This window comes from Vanellus vanellus (assembly GCF_965231255.1).
Source record: "Vanellus vanellus genome assembly, chromosome: 5".
Classification (NCBI taxonomy): domain Eukaryota; kingdom Metazoa; phylum Chordata; class Aves; order Charadriiformes; family Charadriidae; genus Vanellus; species Vanellus vanellus.
In genome coordinates, this window is record NC_138910.1 from 45,297,889 (window position 1) to 45,312,614 (window position 14,726).

The following is a 14,726-nucleotide window of genomic DNA, read 5'->3' on the forward strand; positions in this document are numbered from 1 at the left end:
GGGGTGCATCGCAAAGCTCCTGAAGCCTGGCTGCTTTTTCTGGCCAAGCTTGAGAAGTTGAGACTGTCCTCATCCCAGCCCAAGCACAGGACGAAGGAGAGGGCTTGATGCGAGGCAAGTACAGCATCTCCATTTTCTTTGCTTCTGTTCTTCCTTTCTCGGGGGGTGAAAGGCAGCCAGGCGACAATGTGGTTTCATAGCTCTAGTGTTTCCAGTGAATTTGTTTTATATTTCCTGATCTAACCTCCCTTCACTCAAGGCCTTAGAAGGGCTTCAGGGAGCTCAGCGTGGTGTCCCTCCTGTGTGCGGCATGGCACGGCAGTCAGTCTACACAGACTTTGCAAAGGCAGCTTGCCTTGTCTGTAACGTTTTTGCTTTTGGAGGTAGGATTAAGCCTGGACTGCAGGTGGTTATTCGGGGGAGGGCGTCAGACCCCACACAACCGCTTCCTCGCTGCCTCATGGGCAGAGGAGAGCAGAGAGGGTACAACATGCTCCCCCTGCACACTCATGCATGGCACTGGGGAGAGCGGCGCTGGCTGCGTGCCCAGCCGGCAGCACTGGACAAGCATGAGGCTGGAGGCTGCTCTGGTTCCCCTCCCAGAACCCCGCTTTTCCTCATGGGATCCTGTACAAGCACCCACCACTGGCTGCAGGATGTGACAGCTCAGAGGGGAAGAGGGAACCACACAGTGGCATGGCACAAGGGCAGTGGGGTTGGCTGCTGGGAGGGGCTCAGCGCGGTGCCACCGTTGGCATGCTGGCACAGGGACCTTCCTGGAGGTCTCTGCACCCTTGTGGGCCTTCTGAGGGGGGAGAGGGGGTGAGACCCTCACTCTTCTCCTCCATCTCTCTGGGTGCTATACACATCAAATACTCTGCTGACAACCACTGAAAACACCTGGTGGTGGGCAGGCAAGGGTAGCAGAGGCTGTGGGCAAACTAACCCTGGGGAGGGCAGGTCCTTCCCAAAATCTTCATGGCACTCGGATGCAGGCAAAATGTGGGGCACACCCCAGGTGTCAGGGAAAGCAGCCTGGCATCTGGTTTTGATACTTTTTCCAATGCTGTGGCCCCAGGTCCGAGCCTCCCAGGCAGGTGAAAAGCAAACGTGAACACTCACAGAGGCATCGCACCCTGTGGCCGGCATGGACACTGGTATGCAGCTTCTGCAAAGTGTGGCAAGGCTTTAAAGAGTGTGTTTCGCTGTTATGGCTGTCACATCCTGCTTCACATGGTGGTTTTGTACTTCTTCTGTCCTCATCCTGGTGCTGTTTCAGTTGCAATCAATCTCAGCGTGCTGGAGACCATGGTGCGGGGTGACTTGTTTTCTCAGAGAAAAACATACTTGAGCCACCACAGTGGCAATAGGGGATCCCTCCTTTGCTCCCATGAAGCACGATCTCTGCCGGCTCCAGGAGACAGGCTGTGACCCTGAGCAGGTCCCTGGGTCCCTAGTCAGCCCCGGGACTCTGTCCTGCATCTCTGCAAACCCAGCAGCCATCACAGCATCTCTGCTGGGATTGGGCAAGGGGTGATGCCCACTGGACATCAGACACAAGAATGGCTTCTCTGCTCTTAAAAATCCCAGATTACTCAGGGCACTACAGCCAGTGGGGCAGCCTCTTCCCACTCAAGCAGGAGTCTGACCCAGGGAGACCCAACAGCACAAACCCACGGCCTCCCAGGGCAGGGTGAGGATGCCATGGGCTCCCAGGGACCTCGGTACTCAGAGCCAAGGGACAGCATGGGCCAGGCGCTTGGTGCACTTGGGAGAATGCTCATCCCACACACCCATCCCCTGCAGACGCTGGAGGCTGTTGGAAGGAAATAGATATAAAATGTATACGTATTTCCTACAATGGGACATAGGAATACATATATATATATTTATATATAAGTATAAAAATACTTTTATATATTTTTATGTTTATATATTTTATATTTTTCTGTAATTTACATATATATGAATATATATATAAAAATATGTACACACACACACTGAGTTGTGATACTCTGCACAGGGAGGGTCTTCGCCAGCAGGCAGCCCTGTCTATGGCTGTCTGCCTTAATGGGAGCTATCCACATCACACAACAAAAAGTGATGGAAGAAATGGCCACAAGCCAACTGACATCCACTCTCCCGTCCTTGCTGTACCCTTGTTTACCACCCGTGCATGGGGTCTGGGATCACCCAGAGTGGGAAATGGGGGAAGGAGCAGCGCTGCTGAGTGCGTCTCTGTCACAGCATAGCATGATGTCACGGCATGATGGTGATGCGGCACCAGGGATGCTTGTGAGTGTGGAGGCAGCACCCAGGGGCACTAAGGCACACTAGTGGCACCTCACCATTTCAGGCAGATGGTGCAAACACCCCAGATGTCCTCCCACGATACTGGACACAAGAGCACATCATCCCATTTTGCAAGAAAACAGATATTTAGCAAAGCACTGAAGGGGAGCTGTGGCTAACAGACTGCAAGACCCATGTCTGCTGTTGAACGCTCATCTTATTTATAGCAACGAGATCGCTGCTAGCATCAACATCAAGCCCTATTTATAAATCCCAACTCACTCCTGCATGCCACCCAGCAGCCTGCTCCATCCCACTGACACCCACCAGCATGCCCAGTGACCTGAGAGGCTGGTGTGCCCTGAGTTCTGCTCCCCGCCCGCATGCAGGACAGCACCCAGCCTTTTCCTCATGCACTTTCCCCAAGGCCGCGTTCACATTTGGTGGCTCATGGACCCTTCAGGAGCATCTTGCCCTGCCTGAGCCATGCCAGGTATATAACATACAGCAAGTGCAAAATGCTTTGTAGATGGAATACCCTGGTGGATTCTGCAAAGGGCTCCTGGTGAAGCACAGCCCTGGTCCCAAGCCACCCAAAGCATGTGGAGAGAAGATCAGAGCTTAGGGCCGAGGAGGACCCTGGTCCTGGGGTGCAGCCTTCTCCCTTCGATGCCACCACACAGCCCTGGCCAGGGAGCAGAGCCTGGTTGCAACGCACCCTGCCAGGGTGCTCTGTCTCGGCGCCCTGCTCCCCACCCAGGGATGAAGGTGGTTGTAAAGCTCTGCAGTTCTGCTCCTTCACACCAGGGCAGGAGGAAGGGTTGTGTATACCCCTCTGCTTGCCTTAGTTTATGAAAAAGAGGAAAAAACCCCAACATCCCAGGCACAGCAGAGCACACCCAGGAGAAGATCACCCAGGACTGGCAGTGCCAGTGCAAGTCTGGGACTGAGCCAAAGGGATCACCAAGGGAGTTGGAGAAAATGCTGCTGAGGCCCATGTCTGGGCCCTGCAAATGCAGACAGTCAGACCGAAAACCTGCATTCCCCTCCCCTGAACACTGTAAGGAGGCAGACAAAAGCAGAAGCCCCATTTGTTCTCTTTGAAAGTTACTCTACGTCACGTATACACTCATCCGCCCACGTACCAGTGAATAATTTCCCTCCACAGCAGAAGAAAAGAAGCGGTGAGCTTTCTTTTGTATCAGGGTTTGCTTTACATTCTTGTGACAGGGGAAAGAAATGTCTTTGGGGATTAGAAAGGCATCGAAATCCAGCCCACTTAATGAACCCTACATTACAAAACTCAAGAGCAGCCAGAGCTGGGCATGTGTTGAGGTTCCCACTTCATTTCTGGGGTTTGAGAGCTTTTTTTAATCCAGTTTTAATTGGAAATTTGTCTTATTTTATGAGATGAGCCTGTAATCTCCAGCAAGGATGAGGAACTGCCAGAGCCTTGGTCCACCTCATCGCAACCCCACACCTTGGCACGGCAGCAGGAGTTAAAAACTTGGAAACATTGGGCAAGTGGGATGGCAGGAGCTCATCCAACCCATGGGTTTGCTTCCCAGAGCCTGTGTGGGAACTTCTAGCTTGTACAAGAGCTGGAGCCTAATTAGGCACATTTGGGGTGCTACAGGAAACGAGGGTTGGTGCAGCTCTTCCCTCCTGTCAGCGGCAGCAGCTCTTGCTGAGCATGAACCTTTTTCTCTGGCCCTGTTCTTTGGAGGGGTTTGCAGAAATATGAGCTCACACTATTTTCAGTATCCCCAGGGCCCTACTAATTAACTAGGCACATGTGGCAAAGCAGATGCAGGCAGCAGTCGATAACAAATGAAGAGCATGAATACAGCTAAGAGTACAGTAAATGTAGTCATTAAGGAGCCAGCTGTGACTAGGAATGTGATGTTGCTCTTGGAGGACCTCTCAGGTTGGACTGGCACAGGTCACCGGGCACATCCTGGGGACAGGGTGCCACAGCCCAAATGAACGATCAAAGTCATTTCATAGCAAGGTGGATGCAGGAGTGTCCAACAGGGATCTGGTGTCCACCCTGCCTTGTTAAAAACTTTTACTGTTAAGACCTTTTTCTTTTTTTATACTTTAAGAGTTTACCTGTTGTCTGGAAGCTCAAACACTGCTGTCAGTGTTTGGCGGTGACAAAAGTGTGTTGGGCCAGCTAAGCATTGCAAGTATGGATCACGCATGATGGTATGTTGCAACTTACCAAGGTGGACTGTGGTGATGGATGTCTTTGTGAAGAAGGGCTCTGTCCACCTACCACAGGATGGTCTTGGGCTGTCTGGCTCACTCATGGCAGAGTGAGCTCCTGGGCCATGTCACTTTGAGGGTTTGACCGGGTGACCACAGAGACACCTCTTGTTGCTTGTGCAGCTGTTCAGTGTGGCAAGGCTGCTGGAGCTCTGCCAGGGAAGCTGGCTCCAAGGCAGGGTGGTGTTCCCTAGGCTGCAAACCTTCACATCCAGATGACTCCTTAGCGGTCCTGCTGCATCTCCGAGTCCATGTAACAGCTGGGCACCAAACCTTATTGTGCAAATAGCACTGAAGTGACACCCATCCACCTACCTAGACTTTCCTTCTGCCCTCAGAAGAAGAACAGGCCTTCTTTCAAGGCTGACCAGTGTCATCCCTTGCTTTTCTGGTATCTTATAGAGGCTGATGAGCTAAGAAAGGACATCCTGATGTCTCAGAAGGGGATCTGGGCAGCCCTCCATATTAACCTGGCCACAGTGCCTTTTGAAGGTTTCCCTTGTTTTCTCATTTCCACTTGACTCTGAGCTGTTAATTCGGCAGATTCACGGGAGGGGGTAATGGCACTTTGTGCTGAGTTAAAGGACCCAGCGAGTGGTTGTTTTCTTGCTCAGGGCAGCGTCAGAACTATTTCAAAACCAATGACCCGTTTTTTGGATGCTGTGTGTAATATTGCTAAAAAGGGCAATGTTTGTTGTTCCTTTGTGCTTTCTTATTCCTTTTTCCTCTTTTAACAAATTCCTCTTTTCTCACTTCCCTGTGTGCGTCTGTATTGCAAGGCCGTGACTCTGTTGGGTTTTGCTCCAAGGCTGTGCTGGGGGGAAGGCGTTACGAGAAATGACAGCGTTAATGAACGTGATCTCATTGACACCAAGGGAAGAACACTGAAAAATTGCTCCAATAAAGTTGGCTCCAATTTAGCCAACTTTATGGATAGCATAAATTTCTGGGATCAGGAGATGTACTTTGGGGCAGGAAGTGATTAGTGTGAGCAGTTGGAACAAGCACTGTGAGAATGTACTTGTGAAGAACAGGATCTCTATCATGTTCTGAAGTACTGGTGTAACCGAGGATATCAAGTGCTTGTGGGGTTTGGATGATGTGCTGGGAGTCCTTCCCTGCACGCCGGTAAGAAAAGTGGAGCCACCGCCATGGTCAGAGCCCCCATACATGGCATCATGTCCTGGAACCCTCCCTGTCCCCACCCCCCACCTCCCACCCCTCCACTCCCTGTGCGGGTCTGACTCCAACACTCTGTCCTTCCTCCTCGCCCTGCACATTGTGCAAGAGTCAGCCTAGTGGTTCCCACACCGTCAGGCTGGATGGCCCTCACCATGCAGTGCGAGCCAGCCTCTCCAACTCCCTCAGAGATGGGACTGCAGCTCTCCTAGGATGTCAATCACCCATGCTGTGACATTGCAAACCGTCACTTATTGGAAACACTCAGCAGGAAAACTTATATTAACACTCTGCATGAAATATTTCATTTCCTTGATGAATCAGTTAAATGTAAAGCAAGTAGTAATAGACCTTTTTCCCATGTATATAACACACCTTGCTAGTTAATTAATAGAAATGGTCCTATTGTTAATGTTGATTCCAATTTCCATACAAATGTAGCTCGACACAGAAGCTGAAAACACATCTAGTAAAAACTAAATGCAGTGCTTGAGATTTTCCAATGTTCCATAGATATATAGGTTGAAGTGTCTGGATAAACACTACATCAAGCCAGTTCAGCTGAATGCATAGTGATACAGTGCAAGTTAGTTCCTGCTCTGCTGACTTCCACATTTAGTTCAAAAGCTATGTTTATTGGAAACCAACTTATTTTTGTAAGAGCATGCCAGCACCTGTCCTGAGTCAGCCCACACACAGAGGCTGCCCTGGCCCTGGCTGCCTGACTCCCAGGGCTGCAGCAGGGTCACGCTTTCAGGCTCTGCCCATGGTGGGATGGCTGTGGGAAGGGCACATCCCCCTGGGGCCACCCTTCTCTGTAGCCACTTTCTATAGGGTTCGAGGGCTCACTTTCCTGCAGCTGCCATGCACCAGGTGGTCACAGAGCTGCTTTTTGTCCTGCAGAAAATGTCGCGTGACTGCTGCCTCCAGCTGCCAGTGGTGACCTGGGTGCTGCTGCTGGTGATGACAGGTGAGCCCAACTTGCCCTTCCTCACTGCCTTCACCCTGGCACCTTACATGGGCAGTGAAGTAGGGGAGGAACCCAAATGCTGCTCAGCAGTGGCGGTAACGTGGCACTGAGAGACATGCAAGAGCCAGATCCTGCATTTCCCAGGATCTGGATTTAACTCAGTCCAGCCCAGCTGAGGGACAGTGAGACAGGTGAGGACCCTGCCAGGGCTGCCAGTGTGGGGTTTATAGATGGGGCAGGCTCAGGACAGCATGGGTGCCCAGTGCTGGGTGTCAGAGCACCCCGTGGCTACTGCTGCTGCAGACTGACCTCCCTGAGCACCCTCATGCCAACTCTGTCTTCTGTCTGTTTCAGCCTTTGCCATGGAGTGCCCCAAGATCAAGGTGGGGACGTGCAAGGACTGCATCCAGTCTGGTCCTGGCTGTGCCTGGTGTAAGAAGCCGGTAGGTCCACGTAGCCTCTCGCATTGTTAGCCCCCAGCAGTCAGCTAACAGGCAGTGGGGTGGTCACCCAGCCCACATGCCTCTGCTGGTGGTGGAAGGGGGAGACCACATTGTGGGAGTGTTTCAAGTCCTACATGGTGGATGGAGGCAGGAGGGATCTGACAGACAGAACCCTTTAACCTTCCTTTCTCTGTCAGTACCCTGGACACCTGGTTTGGGAGCTGGGTCATCTTGTAATGATTGCGTTCACCTCATGCTCCTCTGATTTTTTCCTGCTGATGTTGCAACATGCAGAATTTCACTAAAGCTGGTGAGCCAGACTCTATCCGCTGCGACACCATCGACCAGCTGCAGCAGAGGGGTTGCCCGCACAACGAGATTGAGTTTCCAGACAACAAGATTACAAGGATACAGAACAGTCCCTTAAGCAATGACATACAGCTGGCTCCCCAGGAGGTGCACCTGAAACTGAGGATAGGTACAGTCTGCCTGGCATTCCCAAAGCCCTTCCATTCACTCCCAGGCTCAGCCAGAATGCAGAGCACATGGCAGCCCACATTTCCTCCCCTTTTCTTCCAAAAGAAAGGATGATCCTAGTGGGAGTGGAGTGGGTGATAGGGTGAGATGTGAGCCACAGCACAGCAGCTGATCCCAGTGTACCCATCCCACAGGCCAGCCCGCTGTATTTGAGGTGAAGTTTCGCCGTGCCATGGGGTACCCCATTGATCTCTACTACCTCATGGACCTCTCTTACTCCATGCTGGATGACCTAGAGAAGGTGAAGAAGCTGGGAGGGGAGCTGCTCAGGGCACTGGAGAGCACCACGCCTTCTCGACGCATAGGTGAGGCTATCTTCGGCATGGAACCTCGGTACAACTGTTTGCTGCCAGGAAGAGCTGCAGAGCTGGAGTGGGATGCAGGCAGCATGCAGCATGACCCATCCTCTGCCAGGCTGGAGAGTGTGCTGGGGATGTTGTCACTTACACAGGGGCCAGCAGATTGTCCATGCCTTGTGCCACAGGGTCACCTGCTGGTCCCTGCCTGTCCCTGCCCCTGACGCTGTGGTCCTGGGTACTCTAGGATTTGGCTCCTTCGTGGACAAAACGGTACTGCCCTTCGTGAACACACACCCCGAGAAGCTGCAGAACCCTTGCCCCAACAAGGACAAGCAGTGCCAGCCTCCCTTCGCCTTCAAGCACATCCTCTCGCTGACTGACAACGCCAAAAAGTTTGAAAGTGAAGTGGGAAAGCAGTTTATCTCAGGGAACCTGGACGCCCCAGAGGGGGGGCTGGATGCCATGATGCAGGCAGCTGTGTGTGGGGTGAGTCCCCACATCCACCCTGCTGCCTGCAGCTGTGGGCAGGTGTGAGGGCTGCGACCCATGCTCACACACCATCCCTCAAGAGGTATCTCTGCCCCTCTCCAGGTGGGCTCTGGAAGCCCATTGTGTATAAATCCTGATTCAGCAGTGGGGCAGGTTACTCTGGGGGAGTACAAGAGAGCATCTTACCCCAGCCTCCTGACCCTGATCTCCTGCAACCCACCTCTTCTGTGCCTCCTGACCCTGATCTCCTGCAACCCACCTCTTCTGTGCCCCCTGCCCCACACTGTGGCCAACACAAGACTTGCTGTGCTTTGGCAAGGACTGTACCATGCCCACTGGCACCATCCTCCCAGACCCACTCAGGATCAGGTGTCTGTGTCACTTGCAGGACTTGATTGGCTGGCGCAATGTGACCCGCTTGCTGGTGTATGCTACCGATGATGGCTTCCACTTTGCCGGTGATGGCAAGCTTGGGGCCATCCTGACCCCCAATGATGGCCAGTGCCACTTGGAGGACAACATGTACAAAAAGAGCAACGAGTTTGTAAGTACCCGGGGGCTGCTCAGCAGCTCTGCACCCTCAGCCTTGCTCCCCCAGGCACAAAAAAAAGTCACATAAAAAGCCTGTTGCTGAGATCACAAGATCACTATAATCGTCATAATTTGGGTTATGAAACCCAAACTATCCACCCTTCTGCTGGTGGGGAAGATCACGCTGAGCACAGCATTCCTCTCCCCACCTAGGACTACCCATCTGTTGGCCAGCTGGTCCAGAAACTTGCTGAAAACAACATTCAGCCCATTTTTGCTGTCACCAGTAAGATGGTGGATGTTTACAAGGTAAGGAGACTTCAGATGGTCCAAGTGCCTCACATCCCTCCCCAGGAGGACAGAACCAGGTGTGCGTTTCCTCCTGCCGCTGCCCACTGTTTTGCTGCCACATGAGAGGGCCTGATCATCTCTTTGCTCTCTGTTGGCAGAAACTCAGTGAGATGATCCCAAAGTCAGCGGTGGGAGAGCTGAATGAGGACTCCAGCAACATCATTGAACTCATCCAGGTGGCCTACAATGTAAGTGCTGGAAGAGGCTGTGTTTCACCTGTCTCGCAGGGCTTGGAGAAGGGAGAGGTTCCCATCGTGTGTCCTCACCATCAGAGAGCAGTTGGGACAGGACTTTGAGGATAGGACATGCTGACTCCCTCTGCCCACCTCTCCCGTGCCTTTCCTGAACCACCCTAGGCAGCTGAGACCCCAGCCTGGGGTGCTTCCTGCTCCTATCCCCTGTGCTGGAGGGAATCCCTGACCTGCAACCCCACACGCCCTTGCTTTGGTCTCCTCTTGGACTGATGGCACTTTCTCTACCATTTCCCCACAGAACCTCTCCTCACGGATCATCCTGGACCACTCTACCGTGCCGGACGTCCTGGATGTCAAATATGACTCCATATGCAGTAAGGACAAGGTCATCTCAGATGAAGCAAAAGGGCAGTGTGACAACGTCAAAATCAATGATGAGGTACATTCCCCCATACCAGAAACGGTCCACAGCTCACAAGGTTCCTGATGCCCATCCTGTTTAACAGCAGGAACCAAGCATGTTGTTCCAATGTTTCTGTTTACATTCATTTAATGCCAAGAGTGTCCAAAATGCTGCATGATGGGAGAATCCTTCATTGAGCTGGATGTGTGTGTGCTCAGCCTGAGGCCAATATCACCCTCCAATTGCTAAAGCTATGTGATGGTCTCTGGCCCCTCCCTTTCTCACTCTGCACTTTCTAGGTCATCTTCAAAGTAAAGGTCACGGCCAAGGAGTGCATCAAAAGTCAGTCCTTCACCATCCGGCCACTGGGGTTCACAGACACCCTCACCGTCCACCTGGACAGCAACTGCGACTGCAACTGCAACGAGCAGCCTGACCCAACTGCCTGCAGTGGGAAAGGCAGCATCGTCTGTGGGATCTGCAGGTACGTGCTGTCCCTCCATAACACTATTTCAAATGCTGCCAGAGCTGGGGAGCTGCTGGGAGAGGGCCATTGGGCCAAGCTGAGGGCAGCTGCATGGTGCATTTGGTTCCTCCAAGCACCTCTGTACCCGGAGAATGTGGGGCTGGATGAGGGCTCAGCAGAGGGCTGTACTTGTGATGATCAGTCATGGCCTGGCTCTGCAACTTTGCACCAATCTTCTTATTCAGAGAGGTGGTTTGCATTCATGGAGTCAGGGGACACAGTGAACTCTCTCTTCTGTTGCTGGATCCTCTGCTGCTTTCCTAAGGGCATCCACCCACCCATCAATCCAACTATCCAACCATCCACTAAGCCATCCATCAAGCAGACACATATTTCTGTAGAAGTCTCTTAAAATCCCTCTTTGGGGCTGTAGTTCATGCAGGTCTTTAGGTGCAATTATTGCTTCATGACCCCTCAGCAACGGGGAGAGGAAAAGACTGGGTTTCCTCAGGAAACACTCAGATCTTGGCAAGGGTTTGGAAATTATAAACATAACAATGATTTCCAGGCAACTGTTTGGTGTTATAAATATGACCAGCAGGGAGAGCAGCATTTCTGAGGTTTCCTCCTGATCAGCCACCCTGCTCCAGCATGGAGTTAGCACCAACTCACCTCAGTTGGGTTTCGGTGAGGCTGTCCTGGATTTGCTCCACTTCAGCTGATGTCTGGGCCCCACACTGGCTCCACAGTGTTTCTTGTGGCTGCTGACCCAGGCTCACTCCTCTCCTTTGATGGCAGCTGCAATTCGGGCTACACGGGGAAGAACTGTGAATGTGAAACCAAAGGCAAGACCAGCAAGGAGCTGGAGGGCAGCTGCCGGAAGGACAACAGCTCAGTCATCTGCTCGGGGCTGGGGGACTGTGTGTGTGGGCAGTGCATCTGCCACACCAGTGATGTGCCTGACAAGCAGATCTACGGCACCTTCTGTGAGTGCGACAACATGAACTGCGAGTTTCACAATGGCTCCCTCTGCGGTGGCAAAGGTGATGTATCTGCATGATGGGTTCTCCACTGGGGCAGAAAAATTAAATACTAGAAAGATTAAATTTAGAAAGATTAGAAAGATTAAATCCCCAGGCAGATTCTGCCTTTCCATGCCAAAATCCAAGTGCGTGGGTTTGGGGGTCCTGGGTCCCACTGTACCAGCCTGCAGGACCTCCTTGACCATCCCATGGAGGGTGTCATGGAGAGCGCAGGGTGGGTGGGGCTCTCCAAGCACAGGCAAAGGGAGGACGATCTGGATCTCTGTAGGATCCTGGTCTGAAAGGTCTTCCCCTGCAGACCGTGGGAAATGCGACTGCGGGGAGTGCAAGTGCACGCCCAACTACCAAGGGAGTGCCTGCCAGTGCAAGAAGTCGACGGATGGCTGCTTGAACATCCGTGGCAATGAGTGCAGCCACCGTGGGACCTGCCACTGCAACCGGTGCCAATGCCGGGGGGGATACCAGCCCCCCTTCTGCCAGGAGTGCCCTGCCTGCCCCTCACCCTGCAGCAGATATGTGTGAGTGACACATGCAGAGATGGCACAGGAGGCAGTGGGGATCCCACCATCTCCCAGGCAGGCGCAGGCAAGCCCTGCCTGTGCTCGGGCAGAGCCCAGCCACAGCCAAAGCCAGGTGAGAGGGCCTCTGCCCCTGCAGAGTTGAGCTGTGGACACCTGTTTTGCAGTTCCTGCGTGGAGTGCAATGCTTTCCTGAGTGGCCCCTTCGAGAAGAACTGCTCCCAGGCCTGTCCCAACATCCGGGTGGCCAAGGAGTTGACAGGGGTGAGCAAGCAGTGCAGGGAGAAGGACTCCCAAAACTGCTGGATCTCCTTCCGCATGGTCCAGGAGGATGGCGAGGAGATGTACACCATCACCGTCGATCCTAAAAAAGGTACCCCAGCCCTGCTCCTCCTGCCCCTCTGCAAGCAGGCTGCCAGCTCTGCCATGGTGGCCTCACCACCTGGCTAGGGGCTGCAGCCAGACACCTTCTGTCTGCCCCTCAGAGTGCCCAGAGCCTCCCAACATTGCACTGATCGTGGGCAGCACCGTTGCCGGCGTGGCCCTCATCGGCCTGGTGCTCCTGCTGATCTGGCGTCTCTTGACGGAGCTGTTTGACCGCCGGGAATACCGCCGGTTTGAGAAGGAGAAATCCAAGGCCAAGTGGAACGACGTAAGAAAGCCTGTCCGTGGTGGTGGGGTGTGCTGAGACATGTGGTGGGGACACCTGGAGGGGACATCCTCTCCAGAGGCAGCCATGGCAGACCTGAACCCTCCCCAGTGTCGGTTTCAGAGCCTGTCTGGATTTTGCAGGGGGCTAAAGCTCCCTGCCAATGCTGTCTGCACTGTTGACATTGTTGAAGGGTGGAGTGGGTAACACTCCACTGAAAATCCAGTACATCAAAACAATGCAGGCCTCTCATCTCTCTCCCTCCAGGCTGATAACCCCCTCTTCAAGAGTGCCACCACCACTGTCGTGAACCCCAGGTTCAATGAGCAGTGAAGCGCAGCAACACCCGGCAGCAACAGGATCCACCAATAAAGAAACATCACGCTAAGGAAATCACAAACTAAGGCTTCTACCTCCTCTGCTTTATCCTGTTGGTTTGTTCCCTTCTTCCAAGAGGCCACCAGCACATCAGGCACTGGCTAAGGGGCTGCACCATGTCTGTCTCCTGGAACAGTGCTTGACGGTTGGGTTAGTGGAGCTGGGAGAAGGGAACAGACACAGCTTTACCAGGGATGGAACTGCAGGTCAGGTCTCACCAGTGAACACACACAATGGCTCCTGTACCAGTTACCAACTTTCTCAGCTCTTGATGCTAACTTTGCCTTCTGGCAGGAGTCTTGGACACCAAGCCCCAAAACCATCTGACTGCAGAAAGTGCTTCCAGCTTTCATTTGGAGCTGGGATTTCAAAACTGCCATTTTCCTTATGCTCTAGCAGGATCTGCTCCCAGGCTGCTCCATGCCTTCCCCTGCTGCACTGGTGTCCATCGCTATGCTTGCACTGATTTCTAAAGCACTCACTGCTGAGTTGGATGTGGAGGGTCCTCCAGGCTGGCGGTCTGCTCTGGAGGTTGCAGTGAGATAATGGGCCCTAAGGGCTAGTGAGCATCTGTACCTGGGGATGAAAAGCAGCCAGGGAACATGCACTGAATCTTTTTTCCAAATCATCAGCTGCTTCCCGGTGTCACTTCCCTCTCAGACCTACTTTGGGCAAGGTTCTACTTGGGCTTCTGCAAGCTTGGCTTACCTCTGCCAGGCCTTGAGCTCTCTGCATGACAAGGAGGCAAAGGGGCAACTGTTTGAACTATGAAACATCAGCACTGAGCACATGAAACATTGCCTGCAGCTCAGAGCTCATCCACAGCTTCTTCCACCGCCCCCAGGGCAAGATCTTTTCCTTGCTCTACAAGCGCATCGGACATGCCAAGGGCCAGGTGTGCAAAAGACCTGGCAGTACCCAGAGTATCTCCAGCTCAGCACTTTTCCAAACCAGGCATAGCAGCTAATTGCTCTTGCATTGTGGGGTCATTCCTGGGAAATGGTTGTACAATCCCATATTTGCTTCAAGTTTGGGAATGGTTTGCATACAGCTGTATTATGTCACGTCTTCATTTGCTCTCTGAAGAGGTTTAACATGAATAAAAATTAATATATAAAGTAAATATATCTGTCCTGCTAAGAATCAGGTGCAAAAGCAGCAGCTGAAACATTCATCGGAGAAACTACAGCAAGATCCTGTCATCGTTGCCCGCATCTCCCATACATAGTCCTGAAAGGTGATCCCCTGCAAGCCAAAAATGACTCACTAAATGATGCAAACCAGTTCTTGTCCCGGCCCATCTGCTCATAAATCACCTCAAACAAGAGTGGCTGTACCGCATCAGATCAGGGGTTAATTTGAGCCATTTTGCTGTTCTTCAACAGTGACCATGAGGGTCTAGGGCAAGGTAAAAAGAAGGAAAGTGTTTACGATACTCTGCCCAGTACTATCCCAGCCTGCAGCTCTTTTTGGCTCAAGGACCCCCAGCTCAGTGTAGGTCCCATGCACCCTGCGGCTGGCTGCACGAAGACACCAGAGGCACTCCGAGTCTTGGACACAATGCCCATTGCCAGGGACCCAGGCAGAGGCTGTTGTTACTTGAACGTGAAGAGACTATTTGTCTCTCCTGTCAGCACCTGCAGGTCTTACTGCTGGTGTAGTGTGTGCAGTACAAGTACAACTGTGTACATGCTTCGGAGGACAATTAGAGAAAAT

General features: G+C 52.7%; 1 protein-coding gene across 1 annotated transcript; it reads left to right on the forward strand.

Annotated features, from left to right (window-relative positions):
* The first annotated feature begins 13 nt into the window (after positions 1-13).
* ITGB2 (integrin subunit beta 2) lies at positions 14-14,122 on the forward strand. The gene is made up of 16 exons (XM_082484261.1): positions 14-114; positions 6,643-6,709; positions 7,064-7,152; positions 7,447-7,630; positions 7,824-7,994; positions 8,233-8,474; positions 8,866-9,021; positions 9,222-9,317; positions 9,458-9,547; positions 9,852-9,992; positions 10,256-10,440; positions 11,221-11,465; positions 11,764-11,983; positions 12,151-12,356; positions 12,469-12,635; positions 12,900-14,122. The coding sequence occupies exons 2-16, from the start codon at positions 6,646-6,648 to the stop codon at positions 12,963-12,965; spliced, it is 2,322 nt and encodes a 773-aa protein (XP_082340387.1). The 5' UTR covers positions 14-114; positions 6,643-6,645; the 3' UTR covers positions 12,966-14,122.
* Positions 14,123-14,726: the final 604 nt, after the last annotated feature.

Bases quoted from the DNA above. Each gene is read 5' to 3' on its own strand.
- ITGB2 (XM_082484261.1), top strand. From the start codon at position 6,646: ATGTCGCGTGACTGCTGCCTCCAGCTGCCAGTGGTGACCTGGGTGCTG. The intron at 10,441-11,220 runs GTACGTGCTGTC...CTTTGATGGCAG, and splicing joins ATCGTCTGTGGGATCTGCAG to CTGCAATTCGGGCTACACGG. The intron at 12,636-12,899 runs GTAAGAAAGCCT...CTCTCCCTCCAG, and splicing joins CCAAGGCCAAGTGGAACGAC to GCTGATAACCCCCTCTTCAA.